The sequence below is a fragment of the Carettochelys insculpta genome, chromosome 5 (assembly GCF_033958435.1).
Source record: "Carettochelys insculpta isolate YL-2023 chromosome 5, ASM3395843v1, whole genome shotgun sequence".
Taxonomy (NCBI): domain Eukaryota; kingdom Metazoa; phylum Chordata; order Testudines; family Carettochelyidae; genus Carettochelys; species Carettochelys insculpta.
The window spans coordinates 107,366,754-107,389,810 of NC_134141.1; the positions used below are offsets into that span (position 1 = coordinate 107,366,754).

General features: G+C 37.3%; 1 protein-coding gene across 3 annotated transcripts in view; it reads left to right on the plus strand.

The window, feature by feature from the left end:
- ZFR (zinc finger RNA binding protein) overlaps nt 1-23,057 on the plus strand; it is a 47,618-nt gene that overhangs the window by 22,792 nt on the left and 1,769 nt on the right. Inside the window, exons 5-19 of one of the 3 annotated variants that reach the window (XM_074995700.1) lie at nt 627-845; nt 2,112-2,359; nt 3,358-3,549; nt 5,767-6,067; nt 6,882-7,078; nt 7,631-7,750; nt 8,696-8,841; nt 9,215-9,377; nt 11,179-11,384; nt 11,631-11,781; nt 13,036-13,177; nt 18,035-18,132; nt 18,948-19,043; nt 22,394-22,505; nt 22,638-22,735. In XM_074995700.1, coding sequence (XP_074851801.1) covers nt 627-845; nt 2,112-2,359; nt 3,358-3,549; nt 5,767-6,067; nt 6,882-7,078; nt 7,631-7,750; nt 8,696-8,841; nt 9,215-9,377; nt 11,179-11,384; nt 11,631-11,781; nt 13,036-13,177; nt 18,035-18,132; nt 18,948-19,043; nt 22,394-22,505; nt 22,638-22,735 — 2,489 coding nt within the window. Of the gene's footprint in view, nt 1-626; nt 846-2,111; nt 2,360-3,357; nt 3,550-5,766; nt 6,068-6,881; nt 7,079-7,630; nt 7,751-8,695; nt 8,842-9,214; nt 9,378-11,178; nt 11,385-11,630; nt 11,782-13,035; nt 13,178-18,034; nt 18,133-18,947; nt 19,044-22,393; nt 22,506-22,637; nt 22,736-23,057 lie in introns of those variants that run through there. The other 2 variants (XM_074995701.1, XM_074995702.1) reach the window with 2 other exon arrangements.

The window sequence follows — 23,057 nt, forward strand, 5'->3', positions numbered from 1 at the left end:
CCATGAAATAAGCCTTCCCTTGTGAAACCTGATCTCCCTAAAATCTGCTACAGCAGGGCTGGGAAGGAACCAGGACTTGTTCTGGTGAAAAATTAGACCCACCTTCACAGGCAATGTAGAAGTGAAAGAGATATGTAGCCTTATTTCTGTCCTACAGCAGCCACATAGCTAGGCTCTAGGTTTCTGCCCTGCAGCTCCTGGGAGCGCTTGGGGCTCTTACCTCCCCAGCCAACTCTTGCTGAAGTTTGGGGGCAGCAGCGCTCCAGGCTAAAAATAAAAACAGCTTCTGTGTAGTAATGCTTCTGAATTTTTGTACATTAATGAGCTTCAAACTAGAAGTGATCATCATAACTCAGGCTACTCTTCATAGTAATGAAAAAGAAATAAGAAAAATGTCTGGCTGTATTTAGAGAAGAAAAATGAAATTAATTATGCAAACGTACTTTGGAGTTGTATTAGTTATTACCTGGCCATCCTCTTTGGCATGTGCACTTTGTAACAGAATAATCCTTATTTGTTACGTGCTTAGTTACACATTTGAATGTAGTTATTCTAAAGTGGTTCAAAATTCACCTAGTCTTAAATTTTTAAATCTTTGTACAACTTTATTCTTCCATCCTAATCAGCTCCAAAAGCAGGGTATACTCAAGGAGCAACTCAGTATACTCAAGCCCAGCAAACTCGACAAGTGACAGCCATAAAACCAGCCACCCCAAGTCCAGCTACAACTACTTTCTCCATATATCCTGTATCCTCCACTGTACAGCCAGTAGCAGCTGCAGCAACTGTTGTTCCATCCTATACTCAGAGTGCTACATACAGTACAACGGCGGTTACTTATTCTGGTAAGAATCTTGCATGTTACATTGGTATGAGCTATGTGATTCGTGTGACAGATAAGGATTTTATAGGCTTGACATTTTGGTAATTAACTTTACTTCATGCTTTATAACAACTGTTCAGTCAGATCACTAAAATGGCAGCATATTTGGACATATTTTTGAAAGAACAATTGTTATAAGTTGTTCTGGTTTTTTTTGTAATAAGAATAAAAGAACAATTCCAACGCTGCTTGGTTAGGTCTTAGTGGTGGTCTAGTTTGGGAGGGGAGCATCGAATGGGGGTGGGCAGGAGAGAGAAATACCCAAAGAAAATAAAATTTTAGGGGGCAAGGTACTGCCACCAGACAATAGTTTTGAAGAGTTGAGTGGTCAATCTAGAGTAAAGCTTAGACTTTAGATTACTTTCGTCTTATGGGATGAGGGTGTTGAGTACAAGAGCTTTGCTCCACATATAACAGATTTAAAGCTTGATTAAGGAGAGAAGACATCCTGTTTAGCTTTATAGTAAGATGGTAATCAACTGGTAAATTGCAGCTGGTTGGATCTTTTTGTATTCTGTTTTGAATATTCCTTGAAACAGCCTAATCAGAGGATTAAAGTAGTTGAACTTCTAGATGTAGAGTGTTCATGGGAAAACTCTCTCAAATGTATGAAAGCAGTTTTCTTGGTTTATTCAACTGTGATCCTGTTAATTATGGAGTGAAGAGCTATGGCACATTACAGAGGACCAAGCTGTCCAGCTCTTTGCACCAAAGTACATCTGAATTTACTGGGTGCTTTAAATATCATAGAGTAATGGGTTTTAGGCCTTCATGTAGCTTTTATTTCACATGCATGTGTATCTTTTTTTTTTAGCTTGAGTGTGAACAAATAGTCATTTGTAGTTGCTTTTAGATCATCTTTGCTGTGCTGTATCCAGCCTCCCAAGATGTACCAGGAGCTTTGGCAAATTCTTGAATGGCAGCTTTGATACTGTATATATAAAGTTGTATAGCTTCAAAGATCCATCTAAGAGAACACGTGCCCCAATATAAGTGGGAAACAGTATTTAAATTTATATGTAATAAAAGATCATGTAAAATTATGATTAAGTGATGAGATCACTTGACCACACACTGTATCACTGTTACCCTATCAAAATGCTTAGATCACAAAATATACCTTTCTGGAAAAAAGTTAAATGTCATACGGTATATCTGGAACTAGCTTGTTTGTAACTGTGACATACAGTGTATAATAATGTAACATTCTCATATTTTGATCTTTGAGGTACCTCTTATTCAGGCTATGAAGCCGCAGTATATTCAGCTGCATCGTCCTATTACCAGCAGCAGCAGCAGCAACAGAAACAGGCAGCAGCAGCGGCTGCTGCTGCTGCCGCAACAGCTGCCTGGACAGGGACCACCTTTACTAAAAAGGCACCATTCCAAAATAAGCAACTGAAACCAAAACAACCTCCCAAACCACCACAGATCCACTATTGTGATGTTTGTAAAATCAGCTGTGCTGGACCACAGGTACCTGTATTACATGGCATTCCACTGTATATATTAATCATAATTTCATGTGGTTAAAATCAGGCATTATTTAAGAACAGTTGTGAATAAAGAAAATTATTTAAATTTTGCTGTAGAGGTGGTTTGAATATGTGTACCATTATGGAAGGGGGAAAAGCGATGTTTGTGCTCTACATCAGTAGCTCAGTTCTACTTCTGGCAATGAAAACGGTTTGTTTTCCATTTGAAGCACTTGTACTGCACAGTGGTATACTTCCTTCTCAGATTCATAGACCCTTGAATTTAACATTTTATGAAATTTCTCTTAAAGTAATATGCTACTTTGTACTATGTTTCTCTTTCTAGCACCCGGGCTAGTTTTGTACTGAGGGCACTGAGATTGACAGCAAAGAACATGAGGTGTTTTTTTTTCACACGCTTCATAAGTATATTTGTTGCTTTGCATGTCACATGACAAAATGCGTTAGTTTTCTACTACCCTTTCCCCTTGGATTATCCCTTCCCATACAACAACATTCTTAATTTTAGTAATTTTCCTTTGCGCTCAGCTGTACTTTAGCAGTATCCTTCGGAATCATTCAATTCTTTGGATGCTCTACACCACTTGGGACTTGGGTGCAGCCTTCTGAGGAAAGACCACTTGATTGTTAATATCTGCCACTTGGCATTAGATATTACTTTATGGTTTGGGAATTGAGATGTTGAAAAATCCTCCATATTTTTTGCCAGCTACGGATTGCAGTCTATCATGAAAGGAAGATTATTTCTACTTGAAATAATCCCTGTCAGCAGTTGGTTTGTACCTCAGAGCATATGCACAGTAAATGGTAGTGCTATGCATAGGAAATATTTTCCTTAGCAGTATTAAGTGATGTTGATTATTTTTATTTTATAGACTATTGTACATTTTATTGCATCATATGATTCACATAATTAATGGAGTAAAAAAAAATTTACTTGAAGTGTGTGGTTTTTTTTTTTGCTGCATTTTTAAATAGACTTATAAAGAACATTTGGAAGGCCAGAAACACAAAAAGAAAGAAGCAGCATTAAAAGCATCTCAGAACACCAGCAACAACAGTACTTCTGCTCGTGGAACTCAGAATCAGTTGCGCTGTGAGCTCTGTGATGTGTCTTGTACAGGAGCAGATGCATATGCTGCCCATATTCGTGGAGCTAAACATCAGAAGGTAAGGGCTTTCTTCTGTTCTTCATAAGCAGAAAGCTGATCAGAATATTTTTTTATTTTAAAAGATAAAGGTGAAAAAAGCATGCAAAAATATGCATTTGAAAATAATTACATTTGCATGCACACTCCTCTAATTAGTTAGATTTATTGTATATATAATAGTGAAGACGAGAGTGAGGGTTGGCTGACAGTGAAATGAAAGAAGTTTTTATTTTTTAGGAGGTCTTGTTGGTGCCAAAGATATGCCCATGGGCTGGGGGGTTAGTCAAGGAGCAGCATGGAAGAGGCACACAAGCAAGAGTAGGAGATGACAAAGGATTAATTAACATCACAGTGTAAAGAAGAGCTGGAGGCCTGTTGCCCTTGCTTATGATGGTTAATGAATAAGTTATGTAGATAGTAAGCAGTTTGGGCTATGGACTTTGTCTGTCTGTGACCACCTTGAAGAACTAAGCATGCTTTGGAGCACTTTAAGAATTGTGATGGTGCCTTATATTACCTGAGTACGTGTTTAGATTTCACATAGATTGCCAGGCAGCAATGAAATTATTGCACCTAAAATAGAGAATTCAGTTTTGGTTCTTGTTTCAGGCAAGCTTTTCTATTTAAATCACTTTTTTGATATTTAAGTAGAACCATGCTATTGGCCAAGCCACCATAAGGAAACACTGTTAACATAGAAATGTGCCCATCCTGTGCATTCTTAGGTTCTTTATAACATCGATAATTATACTTTTTTGCACAGAATTTTATTTTACATGAGACAACTAAAATATCCAATACAGTAGGATGCTGTACTATATATGAACAATGTTAAATATAAGGACATTTATAGTTAACATATTTACTGATTATTTTTTTAATTATTATGTGGAGGCAAGGAGAACTCTCAACACGTTTGTAATTATGGTTACCTTGTGTATAAATGAGGTGATAGATATTACAAACCATTGGGTTGTACTACCAACTTCAAATTTATGAAAATATTTGCTAATAAAATTCATTATACGATGTTTAAATGTTTGAGCTTTTAATCTAAAATTTTGTCTTCCTTTGAAATTGTTTGTATTATAGATTCTGGTATATTTATGAATGCTATACAGTAGAACCTCAGGAGTTATGAACACAGGAGTGGAGGTTGTTCAGAACTGAAATGTTCATACCTGAACAAACTATATAGCCTTTCAAAAGTTTACAACTGAACATTGTTTTAATGCAGGATTTTAAACTTTATGTAGAAGAAAAATGCTGCTTTTAACCATCTTAAACAAGCACAGAAACAGATTTCTTACCATTTTTACATTTTTAAAAAATGTTTCCCTTTATGCTTTTAGTAGTTTATTTTACCTTTTTTTGTCTCTGCTGTTTGCCTGATCGCATTCTTCTTGGTTCCAAATGAGGTATGTGGTTGATCAGTCAGGTTGTACTCTGGTGTTTGTAACATTGAGGTTTTGCTGTAAGGGTCAAACTTAAAATGAATCCACTGTTTTTTACGCTTGTCCCTCTCTCACTTCCCATATTGTACTTTTCATTGTTGAACACTAAATGATCTTTTTTTTGTTTGAAGTCTCTCGATATTTTTTACAATTTCTCACTGTAAGAAAAATGAAATTTAATTATTTTAAACTTGTCCTTCAAAACACTATCTGGTATATAAAGGAAAACGGAACACTTGTTTTTTTAAATCATGTATCAGTAATGTCAGCTGAGTCTTAGCTGATTTTGCTGAAGGACATGTTAATGGAGGTCAGTGTCTGTTGTGGAATCTCAAACTTTAAATGAAGGGGCAGAATTTTATCGAATCTTTATTAAAGACATCTATTCTGCAAAGTCATGGTAGTTAAAGGGGCATGGTCAGGGTTGCAGAGAAAAGATCTTAAAATAATTTGATTAAAACATCTCTGCCCTTCTTTAGGTTTCTTGACTTTTTGACTCTTGACACTAATTAGTCATATTTTCAGTAGCTGTCCAGTCATGGAGTTTTTCTGGGACAGATAAGACCTTACGTTTATTTTTAATATAAAAAGCAAGCAAAGAAAAAGTTTATGGGTCAGAAACTTTTCTTTATAAATCATTCAAAACCAGTATGGACACAAGTTCATTTTCACCCACTTGCAGATTGCCTTGTTAAGGAATAATAGCCATATATTTTTTAAATGTAACCATGTGGGTTCGTTTTTTAATGAGGAACCTGTGTTTTTTTTTTTAATTGTTCTAGGTGGTTAAATTGCACACAAAACTTGGCAAGCCCATTCCTTCAACTGAACCAAACGTTGTTACCCAGGCTACTTCCTCAACATCTGCTTCTGCTTCCAAACCAACTGCCTCTGCATCAAATATTGCAACTAGCAGCAGCACTGTGAACTCCTCCATTACATCTTCAGCAGTGAAAATCCTTACTCCCACATCAAGCACAACAATTAATGCAGCAGCCAACAACAAAGTGTCTGTAGTTGCTGCTAATGTACCTGTAAAGAAAATATCTACACCGAAAATAAACTTTGTTGGCAAGTACAGAAGTCAGTCTTCATTTTGAAACCTAACCTATTTTAGGGATTTTAAATCTATATATAGTTTATTCTCTACTTTCTTAATGTTGCAAATAACTATACATATGAGTAGCTCTGTTAACTTTGTACACATGGAGTAAGTCCCCTTGAAATTCAGTGCAGAATTGTTAGCAGCATTGGGGAATATGCATTCTAGGTGATATAGACATGCAGTTCTGGGATGTTTTCTGTCGTTTTGATCCAGTTAGCAATAGATTCATCTTCAGAAAGCAAGTATCACAGAGGTAGCCGAGTTAGTCTGTATCTTCAAAAACAACGAGAAGTCCTTTGGCACCTTATAGACTAACAGATATTTTGGAGCATAAGCTTTCGTGGACACAGGACTTCTTCTGAAAACAGTTCTACAATGGGTTATTTCTGAAAGAAAAAGATAGTTCATTTGAATACCTTTTATTGGTTGCTCTTTTTTCAGTCTTACGTCCTGCTTGCAGAACAGTAAGCTGGATTTGATAGAAGTCTAAATTGCTTAAGCTTATTATGTATTTACTATAAAAACTGAACTTTGGTGAACTGAGTTGAAAAAGTTTGGTGCCAGTTATTTGAAAGAAAACAATGTTGATTAAAGCTGAACTTTTGCAATGTTTTCTGTTTAATTGTATGTTTATGGTGGTTAAATTTACTTATAAAGTAACTTTGGAAAAAATGGTTGTACTCTGGCCAAAACGTTGAGATGTGCAATTCATTTCTTTGATCCGTACATATTCTGTAAGCATATAATCATTCTACCAAAACTAACAATTCATTTAAACTTCTTTGATTTTAGGTGGTAATAAACTACAGACAACAGGAAATAAACAGGAAGATATGAAAGCTGTTGAAAATGTTAAGAGTACTCCTTCTGTTGCTGTTGTACAGACCCAGGAAGTAAAACCAGATACAGCATCAGAACCAGTGACTCCCACAACTCTTGCTGCTTTACAGAGTGATGTCCAGCCAGTGGGTCATGACTATGTGGAAGAGGTATTAATCTGAAAACCCTCTTAACATATTTGTTAGATAAAATAAAATGTCAGTCAGGATTACAAAGCAAGACCCCAGTCCTGCCAAAACTATGCTTAAGTTCACACGTTATGAGTAGAACTGTCAAAGTCAATGGAACTGTTCACAGTGCATTATGGTAAGCATATGTATATAAGTATTATAGGATCCAGGGTCAAAGTTGAATATACTCAAAACATTTTCCTCTATTTGTTTCTGTTTTGTAAAGAAATGTTTTTGAATCTAAGGTTCTTAAAACAGTTACTATATTTTTATTACTGTTCACTCTTCTGAGCGTGAACCGTGTGTTCCTCTTTGTACGGTAGCTAGCACAATGGAGATCTGATCATAATTGACAGTTCTTATCTTGATTATATCTCTGAAGTGCATACTAAAATATATGTGTAAATATACTAGCATGTTTTGAGTAGGATATAATTAATATTCTTGTAAAGGTAGCTTAATTTGTGGGCACAGTTAATTCTGGGTGGTGGGTTTTTTAAATATCTAAAAATCTAATATGTTTTTCTCAAGGTACGGAATGATGAAGGGAAGGTGATCCGCTTTCACTGCAAACTTTGTGAGTGCAGCTTTAATGATCCTAATGCCAAGGAGATGCATCTAAAAGGAAGGCGACACAGGCTTCAATACAAAGTTAGTTGATAGACAGTTGACAGTTTATATTTTACAAGAGCTTAATTGTAATAACTTGTTACTCAGAATCAATATGAGTGATTACCATGCCTAACTGGTATGTAAAAGTGTAGAAAAACATTGAACTTTCCTTTCGTGGTATGAGATCTAGATCTATATATAAATGGCTTAAAGAAAGTATAAGTGCTGTGACTTTTATATGAAAATGTTAACCATCACTGTGCTTGAGTGAGTTTAGAAATATTGACGTAACATATTGTAATTAAAACAAAAATAGGTCCTTTCATGTTCTTTCCTGTGAATTAGCAATAGGACTAGTGTGAGAGATTTTACAGATTATTTTTCTTTAAATTAACCTTTTTTGGGTGATGGGAAGAGTGGAACTTGCTATTTTTGGCAATGTTTTTCTTACTCGTATATGTAATTCTGGCCATTATGCAGTTTATTCCATATTCTTGTGAACATGATTTTTAAAAATTGCATGTAGTAACCAAAACCTTGTATATTAAACCAGGGGTGAGCAAACTTTTTACATAAGGCCCCACTTTTTGTCCCTTCAGTTAGCAGGGCTCCACCCCCAGCCTGTCTAATGTAATCCAAACAGATGGAAATTTCTGTTATGTTCACAGGAAAAAACCTTTTGACATGTGTAAGAAAATAAGTATGTAGAATGTAAAAACTTTATTAATCAGTATATAGGTATGAATACACATACATATAAACAAGGATGGCACAACATTTTTAATGAGATGGATGAGCCTGAGACCCAGCAGCGGGTTGTGCTGTGACCCCCTTACAGAATTTCATGCCCCTTCCCCCCTCCAGGGGACCCACTTCTCACTTAGCGCACTCCTATTGTAAATCACTGGTGCTTAAATAAAATTTCTAAAAGCAGGGTGAAATAAATTAAATGTTGGTTTTACTTTTCTGTCTCTGAAACATTAGAAAAAAGTAAATCCAGATTTGCAAGTAGAAGTAAAACCCAGTATTCGAGCAAGGAAAATTCAGGAAGAGAAGATGAGAAAGCAGATGCAGAAAGAAGAATATTGGAGAAGAAGAGAAGAGGAGGAACGTTGGAGGATGGAAATGAGGTGACAAGTCTAATATTAAGCATAAGATGCGTTGAACAAAATTTGCAGTCTGGTCATCTGAAGAGGGTTCCATTCTATTTATTTACTGTATTTCTTGGCAGATGCTGCTGTTGAAGACTCTCTAAACTCTTTTTGTCTTCAGTCACTCCTTCGTGTAATTCTATACATTTTTACTTTGATCCAGCTGAGGCATGTTGGGTCTACTTAAAATTGTATTGAAGAGTGGGGATTGCTTTTAGTACAACCATCCCTTTTTACTTGTCCTTTGGAGCTGCCAAGGATGAACTAGTGAATAGTATCGACTGATTGTATTTAGAATAATTTAAACCTCCCTTTGCTATGTAAAGAACATGCTTTGATTCATGCAATTCAGGCGCTATGAGGAGGACATGTACTGGAGGAGGATGGAGGAGGAACAGCATCACTGGGATGACCGTCGCCGAATACCTGATGGAGGATATCCTCACGGCCCTCCAGGACCTTTAGGCTTGCTAGGTGTCAGACCAGGAATGCCTCCTCAGCCCCAGGGACCAGCTGTAAGTTTCTTAAAGTGGAAGATTAAAAGTTGATGTCTCATTTATCCTTAGGTCAGATATAATTCTTATGCATATATGATCTTAACCATCTTCATTACTGCATTAATCTGTTTCAAGGTTGTTCTCTAATAAAGTGCTTGATATTGTGGGGTGAAATAAACACAGTGGGACTCTGTACTGGTGTAAGAATATGCCAGTAAGAGTCCAGTTGGATTCAGTGTCAGTACACACACACTGTAAAAAGTACATGTTCAACAGCTTTGTGTGCAATATTATTTTCAATAAACAGAAGTAAGTACTTTATAAAAAATTGCATTGATTAATAAAGCTGTATTTTCCAGTTAATAAACAAAAATATATTAATAAGAACGTGGATAAAAGTGAAGGTTAGAGTTCCTTGTATCTAGTGGTGGCAGAATTAAATTTTTATTGTTTATAATTTTAATTATGTCAATGTTTAAAAATAAACTTTTTCTGTTGTTATCCATTTAATTTTTTTTTGTTACAGGAGTTGTAGATTATAGTAGTTATAGGTTGAGTCAGATAATAGTAATTTAAGTAGTCTGTGGAATTCTAAAAGTTGAAGCTTTTTAACAGTTAAAATACAAATTATCACATGTCTAGGTATATAAAGTCAGTATCTTTAAACTATACTCAATTGTTAAGCAGGCTCTTCTTTGCCTTGCTGCATGTTTAGTATGGATCGAGCTGGGTTTTTTTCATTATGCGTATGTGAGAGTACATGTTGGGTCTACATTTATCTGCATTTATGAATAAAAATCTAAACTTTCCATCCTTAAACACAAACACACACAGCAGCATATGTAAGTGTTTGAGTAGTCCTAAACTTACTGTGTCCTTACTGTCTAGGTTTTGTGTCTTGTAAATTGTTGGGTTTTGTACAGTAAGGTCTCAGAGTATGTGAACTCATAGTAAATGACCCTGTTGTTAGGCGGCTGATCCCGATTCCTATAGTAAACCCTGTACTCTGATTTCCATTTGCGCTTAACTCGTTCCCCCCGCCCTGGCTCAACCCACCTCAAGTCTCCATGGCCCCAGCTCAGCACCCTTCTTCTCCCACCCCCAGCTCTGCTCACCACCTGTGCATAGCTCCTGCTCGCCCCATCCCTGCCTCTGGCTTTAGTCACCACCCCTCAGGCGCAACTCCCACTCAACCTCCCAGGCTCCAATTCAAACCCCCTGGCAGCTCACCACCTGCACACAGCTCCAGCTCACCCTGCACACCCACACGAGGCTCTGCCCCTGGCTTACCACCCCTCCCACACAGCTCCAGCTCACCCCGCCACTCTGCCACCCCAGTTTTAAACCGCCCATGTGCAGCTCTGGTGCAAGCTGCCCCCTGCCCCATGCAGCTCCGGTTCAGCACCCCACCCCCGGTTCAGCCCCACTGCCAGCTCACCACCCGCACCCGGCTCAGCCCACCGTGGCCTGACTCACCACCCCCATGCACAGCTCTGGGTCAACTCCAACCCTCACCCCCCTGCAGCTCTAACCCACCCCAGCCTTAGCCCTCCTCAACTGCTCCCCACCCCAGAACTTACTTTTCTGCTGCTTCCCTGGCTGCAGAACATAAGCTTTGCTGGGGGAAAAGCCAGACCTCCACTTACACAAAATCTGGGTTCATGCAAGGGTGTGCAGAGTGGAACCCTCATGTATTCTGAAACCTTACTGTATATTATTATGATGCTGTCAATTAGCCCTTTTGAATTTGAGCTTTTTTTGCTAGATCAAATTAAGGTAACTTCAGTTGAATTTTTAAAGTACATTTTTCTTAATGTAGCCTCTGCGTCGTCCAGACTCATCCGATGACCGTTACGTAATGACCAAACATGCAGCCATTTATCCAACTGAGGAGGAACTTCAGGCTGTCCAAAAAATAGTTTCCATCACTGAGCGAGCCCTGAAACTTGTGTCTGACAGCATGACTGAGCAGGAGAAGAACAAGGGCAAGGAGGGAGATGATAAGAAAGATGGCAGTAAAGACAGGTATGTCTATCTTCAGTTTAAAAAAAAATGCTGAAAGATGACTTTTTCTTCCATGTTTCTCATTGTACCTCTTTTTAGTGGTGGCTGAGATTCTGTTTTTTCCAAGTTCTGACAGAATACATCACAATGCCATCTGAGAATGCGGAGTGTTGTGTTTTACCGTACCCCTTTGTAACGTTCAAAGTTGTTTGAGTGATGAAAATGATTTGAAGCACCTCTTGAAACTGTTACTTCACTCGCCCACAGAGCTTTGAAAGGAGTCTTACGAGTAGGAGTTTTGGCTAAAGGCTTGCTTCTCCGTGGAGACCGAAATGTCAACCTTGTTTTGCTCTGTTCTGAGAAGCCTTCAAAGACATTACTCACTCGTATTGCAGAAAGTCTTCCCAAACAACTTGCAGTAAGTTGGATTTGGAATTTTCAGAGGATGTCATAAAGTGTGTTCCAGAGTCAAATGATCTGTTGGTCTGACTGTGCTTCAGTTTTACACACGGGATGTTAAAAAGTTATCTTGCATTTTGCCAGGATTTGTATCTGAATTCAGTGCCCATGAAAAGTGTCTTTTCAACACTGTGTGGGTAAGCAAGAAGTGGGATCCATCTCACAAGAGTATGTATATGTTTGTAGTGCCACTTGATAGATGTAGTAATCTCTCACCAACTCATATTCACATATAAAAAGAGGGAAAGAATCGTCTTTTGTCCAAACTGCTCTCAGTACCAAAGACAGAATATACATACATGAAAACAGTTGTAAGTGGTTGACTTGGGTGGAGTTTTTAAGTGATCGTATTCGTATCCGTTCCTATTGCACCCCTCACTTGTTACAGATGTTTATATAGAAGTTACAGAACAAGATCTATATGTGAAAATGGTTTATATGATATGGAATCAGAAAGTCTGTAATATTTGGTCTGATGTTTGCAGAGGAAAGTATAGCAAAATAATTGGCTGGCATAGTGGATGAACTGAGAAACAATAAGTTCAGTGAAAGCTAGGTTTTTTTTCTTTTTACTATGAGCAGTATGTGCAAACCTTGAGCCACGTCCTTGAAATGCCTGTGCAGCTTGTGGTAGAAGGGATGAATAGGCTGACAGCTCTTCCTGGGATCATTAGGAGCCAGCCATTCTGATCATAAGGAATGAATTAGCCTCATGACTATTCTCCCATTATTGTGTGGGCGGTTAACAGCCAGCCCCACCACCACCACACACCCATACGTGCCCTGGCCAGGCCAGGCCAGGCCAGCAGTCAGGAATTAAGTAAATATGTTTACCTGCACTCAAAGCAGTTGTGGTATAAGAGGCATTACTTTGGCCATGTGTGATCTAAAGATTTCTTTAAAAAACAGGTTAATGGTTAAACTGGGTAATTTTAAAACTGTTGAAAATTTGACCTCTTTTTTAATATATTTTGTGTATGTATTTCCTCTGTGTATTTTAAAATGCTTTTGAGGTAACTATTTTTTTAATGTCTCTAATAAACTGTAGGAAAGTCCATATTTGTAAATTGCATGATTAAAACCGTTTATAATTGTGTATTGAGCAGACGTCATTATTATATTGGAAGTTCTGTGACCCTCTGAGAATTATCAGTTCCCCCCATGTTTTTCTTACAAGTGATAAAAGTACATTTGCTTCTGAATTTTTCATTAGGTAATAAGTCCTGAGAAGTATGAAATCAAGTGTGCAGTACCAGAAGCAGCAATAATTTTGAATTCATGTGTGGAACCCAAAATGCAAGTTACAATCACATTGACATCTCCAATCATTCGAGAGGAGAACATGAGGGATGGAGGTTGGAAAGTTGTTAAAGATGTTATCTCTCTATTACCGACTATTGTACATTTATCTAGTCTGTTTAAGATGACACTAAGTCCTGGAAGGCAACATGCTGGCATAATCTATGTATTTGATTGAAAACCTACTTATTCAACAATCAGTCTTGCTAGAGAATGTTTTCTAAAATTACATGCTTTTTATATTCATTATTTAGTTCAAAATTTCTCTTTTTGCCTAACTTAATGTACAGCCTCAGCTTTCTGGAAAAGGTGCTAAATTTTGTCTTTCTCTCCCCTCCGTCATTACAAAATTCAGTTATTTGGAAAAACTAAATATTTTGCGTCACCTGGTTACAAGCATTCCCTAAGAGATTTTGCAGCATATTAGAAAACTAAATGTTTTTATCTTTTGAAACTGAAACTGTCTTGCTACCACTTACATCTTTAAAATGGCATTGCTGCATGTAGTATACAAATGTGGTTTTGATGTTCATAGTGCTTGTAGATTTGTCTGGAAGATGCGAATTTTTTCCGGCTATCTGAGGTTGGTCTTCAGACTGGAGTGATTTTGTTAAATATACAGGCTCCTGGGATTAATGTCTGAGTATTTTATCCAAGTGACATACACAGAACAGTAGAGTATTGACAAATGGTTTGGTCACTGAGTTAAAGCAGAAGTCAGAGCTCTTAAACTGATTTATATTTGTAAATGTGCAATCCCACTGGTGCCAGCAGTGTTGCTTTAGGGTCTGTTCTGTAACACTTTCAAAGCTCCAAAAACTTCTGAGCCAACAAGCATGATTAATGTCTGCAGTACGTTGATTCTATTGTTCTATGGGTCAGATAAAATTAACTTTGTTTCCTTTCATCCTCTGTCTTTTGTAGTCAAAAAGAGGTTGTAATAAACCATGGTTGGTTGACTACAAACCTACAAATAGGCAATTTAAGTCTGTATTAACACTTTTTCTTGATGCAAGTTGGGGAAAAAGGTATATATGTGGGCATGCGCGCGTGCGTGTATGTGTATATAGTAAATTAAAAGGATAGAATGCTTTACTTCATTCCAATTTTATCTATCCTTTAAAATATTTGAGGCTGTTTCTTGCATTAGATATTTTTGAAATTAGAGAATTATAATCAGGTTTTGTAGTCACCTGGTCCCCACCCCAGAAAACAAAGATAAACTATAGGTTAGATTACTTTCATTTTTGATCTTTAATTGTATACAGCACATTATGAGTGAGCTGTGTGTATATACGTATCTCCAGCTATATACGTTTAATACAAATATTTCATATCAAACCCAGCCATTTATCATTTTATTTTTGATAATTCAAATTGTGCCAGAAATACTTTTTTTCATCTAGACTGAATCACATAAAGCATTTCACTTTGTTAACAATTGGTTAAAGAAAAAGCTGTTACCCGTTATAGGTTTGAATATAGATGCTATGAAATTAGAGTAATTTTAACCATTATCTTTATTCCTTAATGTACTGTGGAAAACAATTAGTCCACACTGCTGTTCTAAACTACCGTAAAATTGACTCGTGGCCATTAGATTTGTATGTTATAATTTACAAAGGTAAAAAAAAATCACTGGATTTTTCAATACCTTGATACTTCATGTGCCCAGAGGAAACAAAACTATATTTTTGTCTGACCCAGACTTGAGCTAGAATTACCATTCTGAATTGGAGTTGATGGTATTGCCTTTAGAGAAGTAAAATCAAATAAGAGGTAAATAGATTTCACTTCAAGACACTGAGCAGTATAAATGGATGTGCGGATAAGTTCATTGATAAAACTAGAAGAGAATGCAGAATATTAAACTGCAGACTATTTTAATAAACCAGGTGTTATTGTGAAGATTGCTGCTTATTTTTGCTGCAGAATAACAGTGTGTGCGTGTGTTTTTTTTTTCCCCCTTACTGCAGCTCCTAATGCTCTGTGTCTTAAAATGGTTTAAAGTCTCTTGCTGGCTTTGGGGGAGCTAGTTTAGGTGTTAACGAAGGCTTTGCCGGAATAAACAGCTTGAAGATGAGACTATGACTTGCATGCAGAATAAAATCCTATTTAGTGTGTAATAATGCCATTAAGTGACAAAGATAAAGAGAACTAATTATTTTAAAAATTAACCACACACCAATTGTGCCATATAGTATTGTATTTGACAGTTATACAAAATTTCCCTGAATTGACTTATTCTGGTATGTTCAAAATGCTCTAACCGTTGCTGTGAAATCGTTTCTCTCAGCAAACACAGAATATGATATATGTGTGGGTGGGTGGGTTTTTTTTTTAAATCCTTAGCTTATCAGCCCCCGGTCCAAAGCCTTCTAGCAGAGGGAGTTGAATCCTGTCAGGGGTTGCTGCCAAGACATCGGAAGGATTTTTGACCAAGGTTTTCTAAAGCTCACTGTCACACCTGCCATACTGCACAAAGGAGGGGTTTTGGTTGCATAGTCCTAGCATTTACTGTTACGTTGTGTTTTTTTGTTTTTTGTTTTTCTTTCTTTTCTTTTTGTCTTTTGTCTCTCTTACAGAATTAAGCAGTGTTCACACTAGTTTTGAAATAGTTGACTGGGTAACACATTTTACATAGTGGAATTTACTGAAATTGATATACCTGTTAACTTTTAATGAGGAAATAGTGTGGACACAGCATGTCTTCTAACAAAAGATTAACCCCTTATGTTTAGGTTATGTATGGAATACAGTTTATATAGAGTAAGAATTTGTTCTTGTTTTTGTAAATTAACATAGCTTTTGTAATAGGTTAGCAGGGTGTTAGGCTAGGAGTCTAATTACTATAGTCTTTAAGGGGTTAATCCACTTGAAACGTAAAACGGGTGCAAAAATCCACAGATGAAATTTTAAGAGTTTCTCTAATATATTTTCAGCCAAAATTTTTTTAGTTGCAATAGCTTTAAGTTTTGAGGTTATTAAGTCTCCATTATTAATGGCACGTGGCATATTTCAGATCCACATTTCCATGATAAGATTGTCTACTGTGCCTGTAAATATTTTACAATAGAATTATTTTCCAGAGTTCTAGAAACTGAGTAATTGGAGTTTCACGTTACATAGTAAATTATTATGCTGAAAGATCACACATCATCTATTTCTACATTCATGTCATAAGAACGTAGATAATTGACGGACACAGAGAGGCCATGTCACCCACTAACCCTTGAATGTGTGTTAATTGCTTAGCCTCTCACCTTTCTTTTCTACTAGGTGGCTTCTCTCCATATATATCCATTTTCTCTAATACTCACCATGCTCCACCTTACTTGACAACTTTTTTTTATGCTTACTTTTCTGTACTGAAATAATTTTATTTTTAATGTCTTCCCTTACTCTTTGAATCCTTCATCTGTGAAAGTGAGTCCTTATTTCACTTTATCTAAAATATTCAGTAATTCTGAGTATATTTGTGAGATTATATTTTAATTTTCCCTCGTGAAAATTCTTAATGTGGAATCATTGTGGCTTTTGATATTTCACGTGGGGCAGAGCAAAATAAATTTTCCAGTGAAAAGAGACCAAATCCAAACAAAGTCTAAATGAATTCTTTAATAATTATATTGCAACATTTGTCTTCCCTTTTTATTTATATGCTTTTTAACTGTGAATGCATCCTAATATCCTATTTTCCACTTCATTCATATGTTGGCAGCTGCATTTAAGTTCTCCCATAAATATTTAAGTCACTATGCTTCGTGAGTATTGTACTGAATGCACACTTTTTCTGTTTGGTACTCTAACTTGCTTATGTCACGTTTCCCAGCACCAGACTACATTTTTAGTATGCTGCCACTCGTCAGAATGAGTTAAATGGAAGGTTATTTAATTAGTCCTCTTCTGCTCTATCAACATTTTTTACTTGCCACAAAAGCCATTTTTATATATAATAAGCTAAAGAAGTTTTAAAACTAATCAAGTTAAATCACTGGTACATTATTAGCCAATTAGAAAATGACCATTTGGAATCATTCTGTGTTGCCTGTTTTGTTGGAACAACTAATTTGGAAAGCTTATTTTACCTTGTGGTCCCCTATTGAGTAGTCACATTCAGCATAACATGATCAAACCCCTGTTTTGAACAATGTGCAAGTGTTTCCTTAATCTTCCAAATATTCTAACGCTTTTACTGCTTTTCTTTCTTTTGTTAGATTTAACCAAGATATGCCTTTTCATGTGTTTTAATATTTCCTAGATGAAATTGGACTGTGTGCACACACAAACTTGAAAGTGCAGAAGATACAGAAATTATAGTAGAAAGTAATAAAAATGATTGGAGTTCTAGAGTAGTTCACATTCCTTTAGTCATAGTGAAGAAAAATAACTTGCACTGCACTTCAAAGTTTAATGATATCACCAGACTGTGTTTTCAGGGCTTATTTGTTATTCATGTCCTTTTTCATTAGGAGCAGGTCCAGAATGACATGAGACCATTTAAGTTGTTCAGCAAACCCAGTTTGTTGTAAATTCTATTCCATTAAAGTGGATTTTTGTGTTCCTTCTGTCTATGTTCTCTGTGCTGGGGGACTGTGTCCAACCATCCTTCCTTTAATATTTAATTTCAGGGGAAATCTGTTTTTCCAGAGCTAGTTTGTATGAGTAACTGCAAACTTTTGTGTAATCCGCAGTACATTCAAAAATTAGATTAAGGGCTAAGTTGTATTATGCTCTTGATCTTTATACTGGGTTATATTCTAACCCCAATTAAAGGGATTTTATTTACATGTTGGACTGGGGTTTAAACTCTAAATGGCACGTGTGACATTGAAGCTACTTTAAAGAAGTGTCTTGCTCACCTGGTCAAACACCCATTCCTCACTGCATTTTGCCAATTCAATCCATTTTAGATATAACCTCGGTTATGGTGAAAGACCCACCGGACGTCTTGGACAGGCAAAAATGCCTTGACGCTCTGGCTGCTCTACGCCACGCTAAGTGGTTCCAGGTTCGGAACATCATTTTACTTTCTTCTTGTAGCCTTATGAGAGATTAGTTCAGTTGCGATATAAATGTTTTACTCTGTGAAAACACTCAAGGTTGCCCATGGTAATACTACTTTAAATTAAATGAACAGACAAATGTTAACATAGAAAGCTCAGTATGGAAGAACTGCTTTATGCAGTTAATGCTGAACTGACAAACTTTTTTCCTGCTCATTGAGAAGGCGATGTTGAAAGTTTGACTCGCTTTGGGTAATCGTATGCTGTGTGTATTCATAATATATTCCATAAGGCTGCAGAGTAACTTTGCTTTAAATAATGGAATATGTGTTTTAAGCTTTGTGTTTAGATTTAAGTCTTTTTTTTCCTATTTCTTGAAGTGCATTAAGTGTAGGGAATGAAAGGTGAGAAATAACTGTTTGGTTTAGTGACTTTGCACTCTGGCAAAGGCACAAGAAAGAAACCAAACAGATTCCCTTGACCTTTCAGTCTCTATACATACTTTTTAGATCTTTATTCTTTTTATTTCTGATATAGAAAGATATGTGTTGTTACAGATGAACATAGGTCAAAGTGTACAGGGGATCAAGAAATATTACTCTTGTATAACCTGTGCACTTTGACTTTTTCAACTTGCCGTTTACTAACCCTGGAATAAAATACTGCTGTAAATGGCAGCTCATGAACACAATTTTAGAGTGACTTGTTTCTATTCTATATCTGAGCTTCCATTGAACAGTGGTGTTTTAGCTTCTCAACCTGTGGCCTGTTTTCTGCTGGTGCTGGGATTGATTAACTTGATTTTTTTATTGCTCTCAAGGCTAGAGCTAATGGTCTGCAGTCCTGTGTGATTATCATACGTATTCTTCGTGACCTCTGTCAGAGAGTTCCGACTTGGTCTGATTTTCCAAGCTGGGTGAGTTATCCTTTTCACATGCACACTAAGGCAGAAGTATGCTGCTACAGCTTCAGTGTCAGAAAATGCAGGTGCAACTTTTTTCTTTAACTATAAAGCCATATAGCAATCATATTTTTTTTTGTTTTTTCCCTCCTCAGATAATTTTAGAATCTTTAAAAAGAACCCAAACTTTGGGTATCCTGTTATTTCTGAAGTTAGATCTTTTCTAAACAGTTCTTCCTCCTACTGAACAAAAATACCAATGAATTCAGTACTTCTCTTCTAAGAGTCTGCATAAAAATTAGTCACGTGATTATTTTTATCTCAGTTTGCTGTGAATTGCTTGGCCTTTCCTGTGACTTGTTTGAAATAATTTGTCAAATGTATCTGGATAACCTTTGCAGCATCAACTTTGTGTAAAAGTTATTTGCCAAGTACCCCTTCTGTTACCGCTCTTAGTATTTTTGCTGCTGCCAGATATGGTACAAGAATACTGTTATGTTATAACCATATATGACAAGAAGTGTGTTGGAAATAGTCCAGACCACTTCAATCTTTAATTTCTGTTTGAACAAGAAGTGCTAATATGGAGGACTGGGAAAGAATTTACCAAATCCGCTTAACTGGAAATGGTGTTTAAGACTTAAATGTTTTCATTAAGTCTTATTTGGCTTTAAAATATTTGAGCAAAACAAACATTGCTCCAGATTCTGTCCTGTGCCTCTTGAAAGAGCCAGCACAAAAAAACATGGGGGGGAGAGGGCTAAGATGCCCTCCTTGAACCATCAGGATCCCAGGCTGCTGAGAGGCTGAAACAGTCCCCAGTAAAAGTTGTGTGTGTTTCAGGGCTGTTCTGACTTAAGACAGCCTTTCTTGGTCTGGCCTTTGGGCTGCAGTGTCACCGTAATGATGACTACTATGGCGGTCTCTCTCCTCTCCCAGAGTAAACCCATTAACGTGGAGCTTATTTTTGCCACTTGTGTTGGCCATATGCACCTGCTGCATCTATGTAGAGTATAGTAGCTCAAGCAGACATAGAATCAGCTTCATAGGTCCTTTAGTCTCCCTCCCACGTGTGAAGTTACAAATTATGGCAGAAAGCAAAGATATTTAGAGTTTCATTAGTTATGGTTCAAACTCTCTCCTCTAGGAAAATGAAAGGGAGGCTTTAACTATTTAAAAAGGAGTTGGGAGCTAGAGGGAGGAATAAGATATTACTAACTCTTCATTAATACACACTTCCTGGCAGCCCCAAGGAAGTTAGATACAAGCTGTCTTTCTGTAGAGCGAGTTATACAGTGCATTGCATGTAGGGAAAAAATTACATCACAACAATATTTTAAGTTGCAAAAAATCAAACATATTAGAAAATGTCAGAAATTGTTACTTCTGCATTGCAAATTCTGCCCCATTGTTCATATTCATTATGATACGTAGGTTATTGAATGGTCTTACACTGTGCATTTTCCCCTTGATCCCTATCTGATTTGGTTCATCAGATAAACAGCTGCCTCATTCTTGAGCACTGTTTGATATTTTAGTAATTCCCATTCAGTTAGTGAGCCATTGCTATACTACAGAATGGGAGGTATCCATTTTACCGATAGGGAAACCTGAGTCTACAGAGTTAATTGGTTGGAGACCTAGAATTAGAACACCAGTTCCTGATTCCCCAGCTCTATCATTCTTTCAGACCATACTTTCTTATTGCTAGAGCTGCTGAATATTCACAGTTCTCATTGGCATGTTATAGCCATGAGTGCTCCACAGATCTGCTTATCAGACCCACCCCCCGCACCCCCCAAAGTATCTCCAGTTGAGCAGAGCAGGAATGAGGAATACACAGTAGCAAAATGTTGGTGTATGTAATTCGTTCAGCATCATTTTGAAAGAGTGTGGCAGAAGCAGAAATAGAACTGAATACTCGTGTATGCCATTCACCTGCTTTGACCACAAGATCATCCTCTCTTCCGAGCCTTGTTATCTGCTTACCATGCAACTGCTAGAACAAATGAAACAGAGATGTTACGAACAGACTAATTTACTATGAGACTCGGATTCATTTTGTGCCTGTTGTGCATCTTGTGCACTGAACAAAGCAGGGATTCTTTGAAAAATCATCTTTAATTACTTGGTTGCATACTAGCTAAATGAATGCACACAAAGTTGCAGAATTAAAACTGCACAGACAACCCAAACACCTTATTTCCTGATGGTCAACTCGGGAATATAAACAAAGTTTTTAATGGGGCTTTTCTTTTTTGTTATGGAATTTCCTAGTCTTTTAAAAGAAAAAGATAATTCATGTGCAGACGTATTACCTGTGCCATCATAAGGGGTAGGGTGTGAAACCCCAATCTTCAGTTGTGCCACACAGGTTGAGCTACAGGACTAACTGTTTAAGCTTAGGTAATTATCCCTCAGAATGGAAGGGGTCGAAATGGGAAAGTCTGGCCCAGTGTGCGCACACATATTCTCCCCCTCTCTTCTCTTCCCCCACCCTCTCAGTATAAAATGGTAAGGAGCAGAGTCAAAGCTAGATTGTGCTCTGTGTCCCCATCCCATTCCTTTCCCAGTGCAGTTTGTATTAATGGTACTGCTTTGACAGTAGTGAGCAAGATTTTGATTAGTATGTTCATATACACAGGACTGTTTTGGCATGCTGCTAGAAGGGCATGTGATAGGAGGGAAATTGTGTGGGTTTTTTTTCCCCCCCTCACTTATATTGCAGCTAAACCTGAACAGAATTGCATGAGTCAAAAGAAAAGGCACCTTTATAAGTCAGGCATGGGAAGTAGAGGTGCAGCAGGGAGGGTGCCAGAACACCTCCAGGTTTTGCGCACAGCATCCCCCATCAGTCCTGTGTCCCTCATGCCCAGGGTCCTTGCCACTGGGCTTGCTGCAGCCCTGGACCGTGGATGGCCGTCCACACTGCATGCAAGGTCCTGGCTCAGAGCACCATGGTGGTGAGGGGTTTGGACAAGAGTAAGAGGGGTGCAGCTGAGCACCCCTAATCCAAAAACCATTCCAGTACAGCTGCCGTAGGATGTTCTCCGTGCTGGAGTTCAAATCCCTACAGCAAACTATGTAGGTGTGAGAACATTTCAAGAGGTTATAAGAATCTTTGAATGGGAAGTGTAAAACAACTTAAATATAGGGGCTATTTCTCTTAGACTAATTTCACATCGCTACTTAGTTGTCTGAAAATCTGATATTCTTTACTTTTTTATATTTTTCAACTGGACACAATATTTTTTGTATAATTTCTTACTAAGCTGTATATACCAGAAAATCTGAGTTGAACTGTAATGACATTCTTTTTTTAAAGCAGCCTAGTAAAATAGCCTCTTTTTCTATTCTTGATTTAGGCTATGGAGTTACTAGTAGAGAAAGCAATCAGCAGTGCTTCTGGACCACAAAGCCCTGGGGATGCACTGAGGAGAGTTTTTGAGTGTATATCTTCAGGAATAATCCTAAAAGGTAGGTTGCATTTGTTTGATATAAACATTCTTGACAAAATCTAGAATATGTAATCTGTTAAAGTAGATGATATAGTTATATACAGGCAATACATATGGACACTAATCGTGGTAACTAGCTGTATTGTTATAGGTGGTCCTGGCCTTTTGGATCCTTGTGAAAAAGATCCTTTTGATACACTTGCTTTAATGACAGACCAGCAACGAGAGGATATTACTTCAAGTGCACAGGTAATGAAAATTATAACAAAACAAGCCAAGTTTGGTGGTAGTATGTTGCAGTTTTGAAGATCTTTGTCCTTCAGTAGTAAAACTTTGAAAACAAATTGAGTCATGTAACAAAAGTTTGAGTAAATTCATAGACGTGCTCAGTCTGAGGACTGAGTACTCAAGTGTTTTCACATAATGGTCAGTGCACCTATTAGAAATGGGCAATAAACGTATCCTGGTGTTGACTGATCCTGAGGATACTTACTCTGGGGGTGGGATTAGCTCTTAGAGCCAAGATTCCCATGTTGGGGGAGTATTCCAGCTACACTTTTGGTGTAGTTTT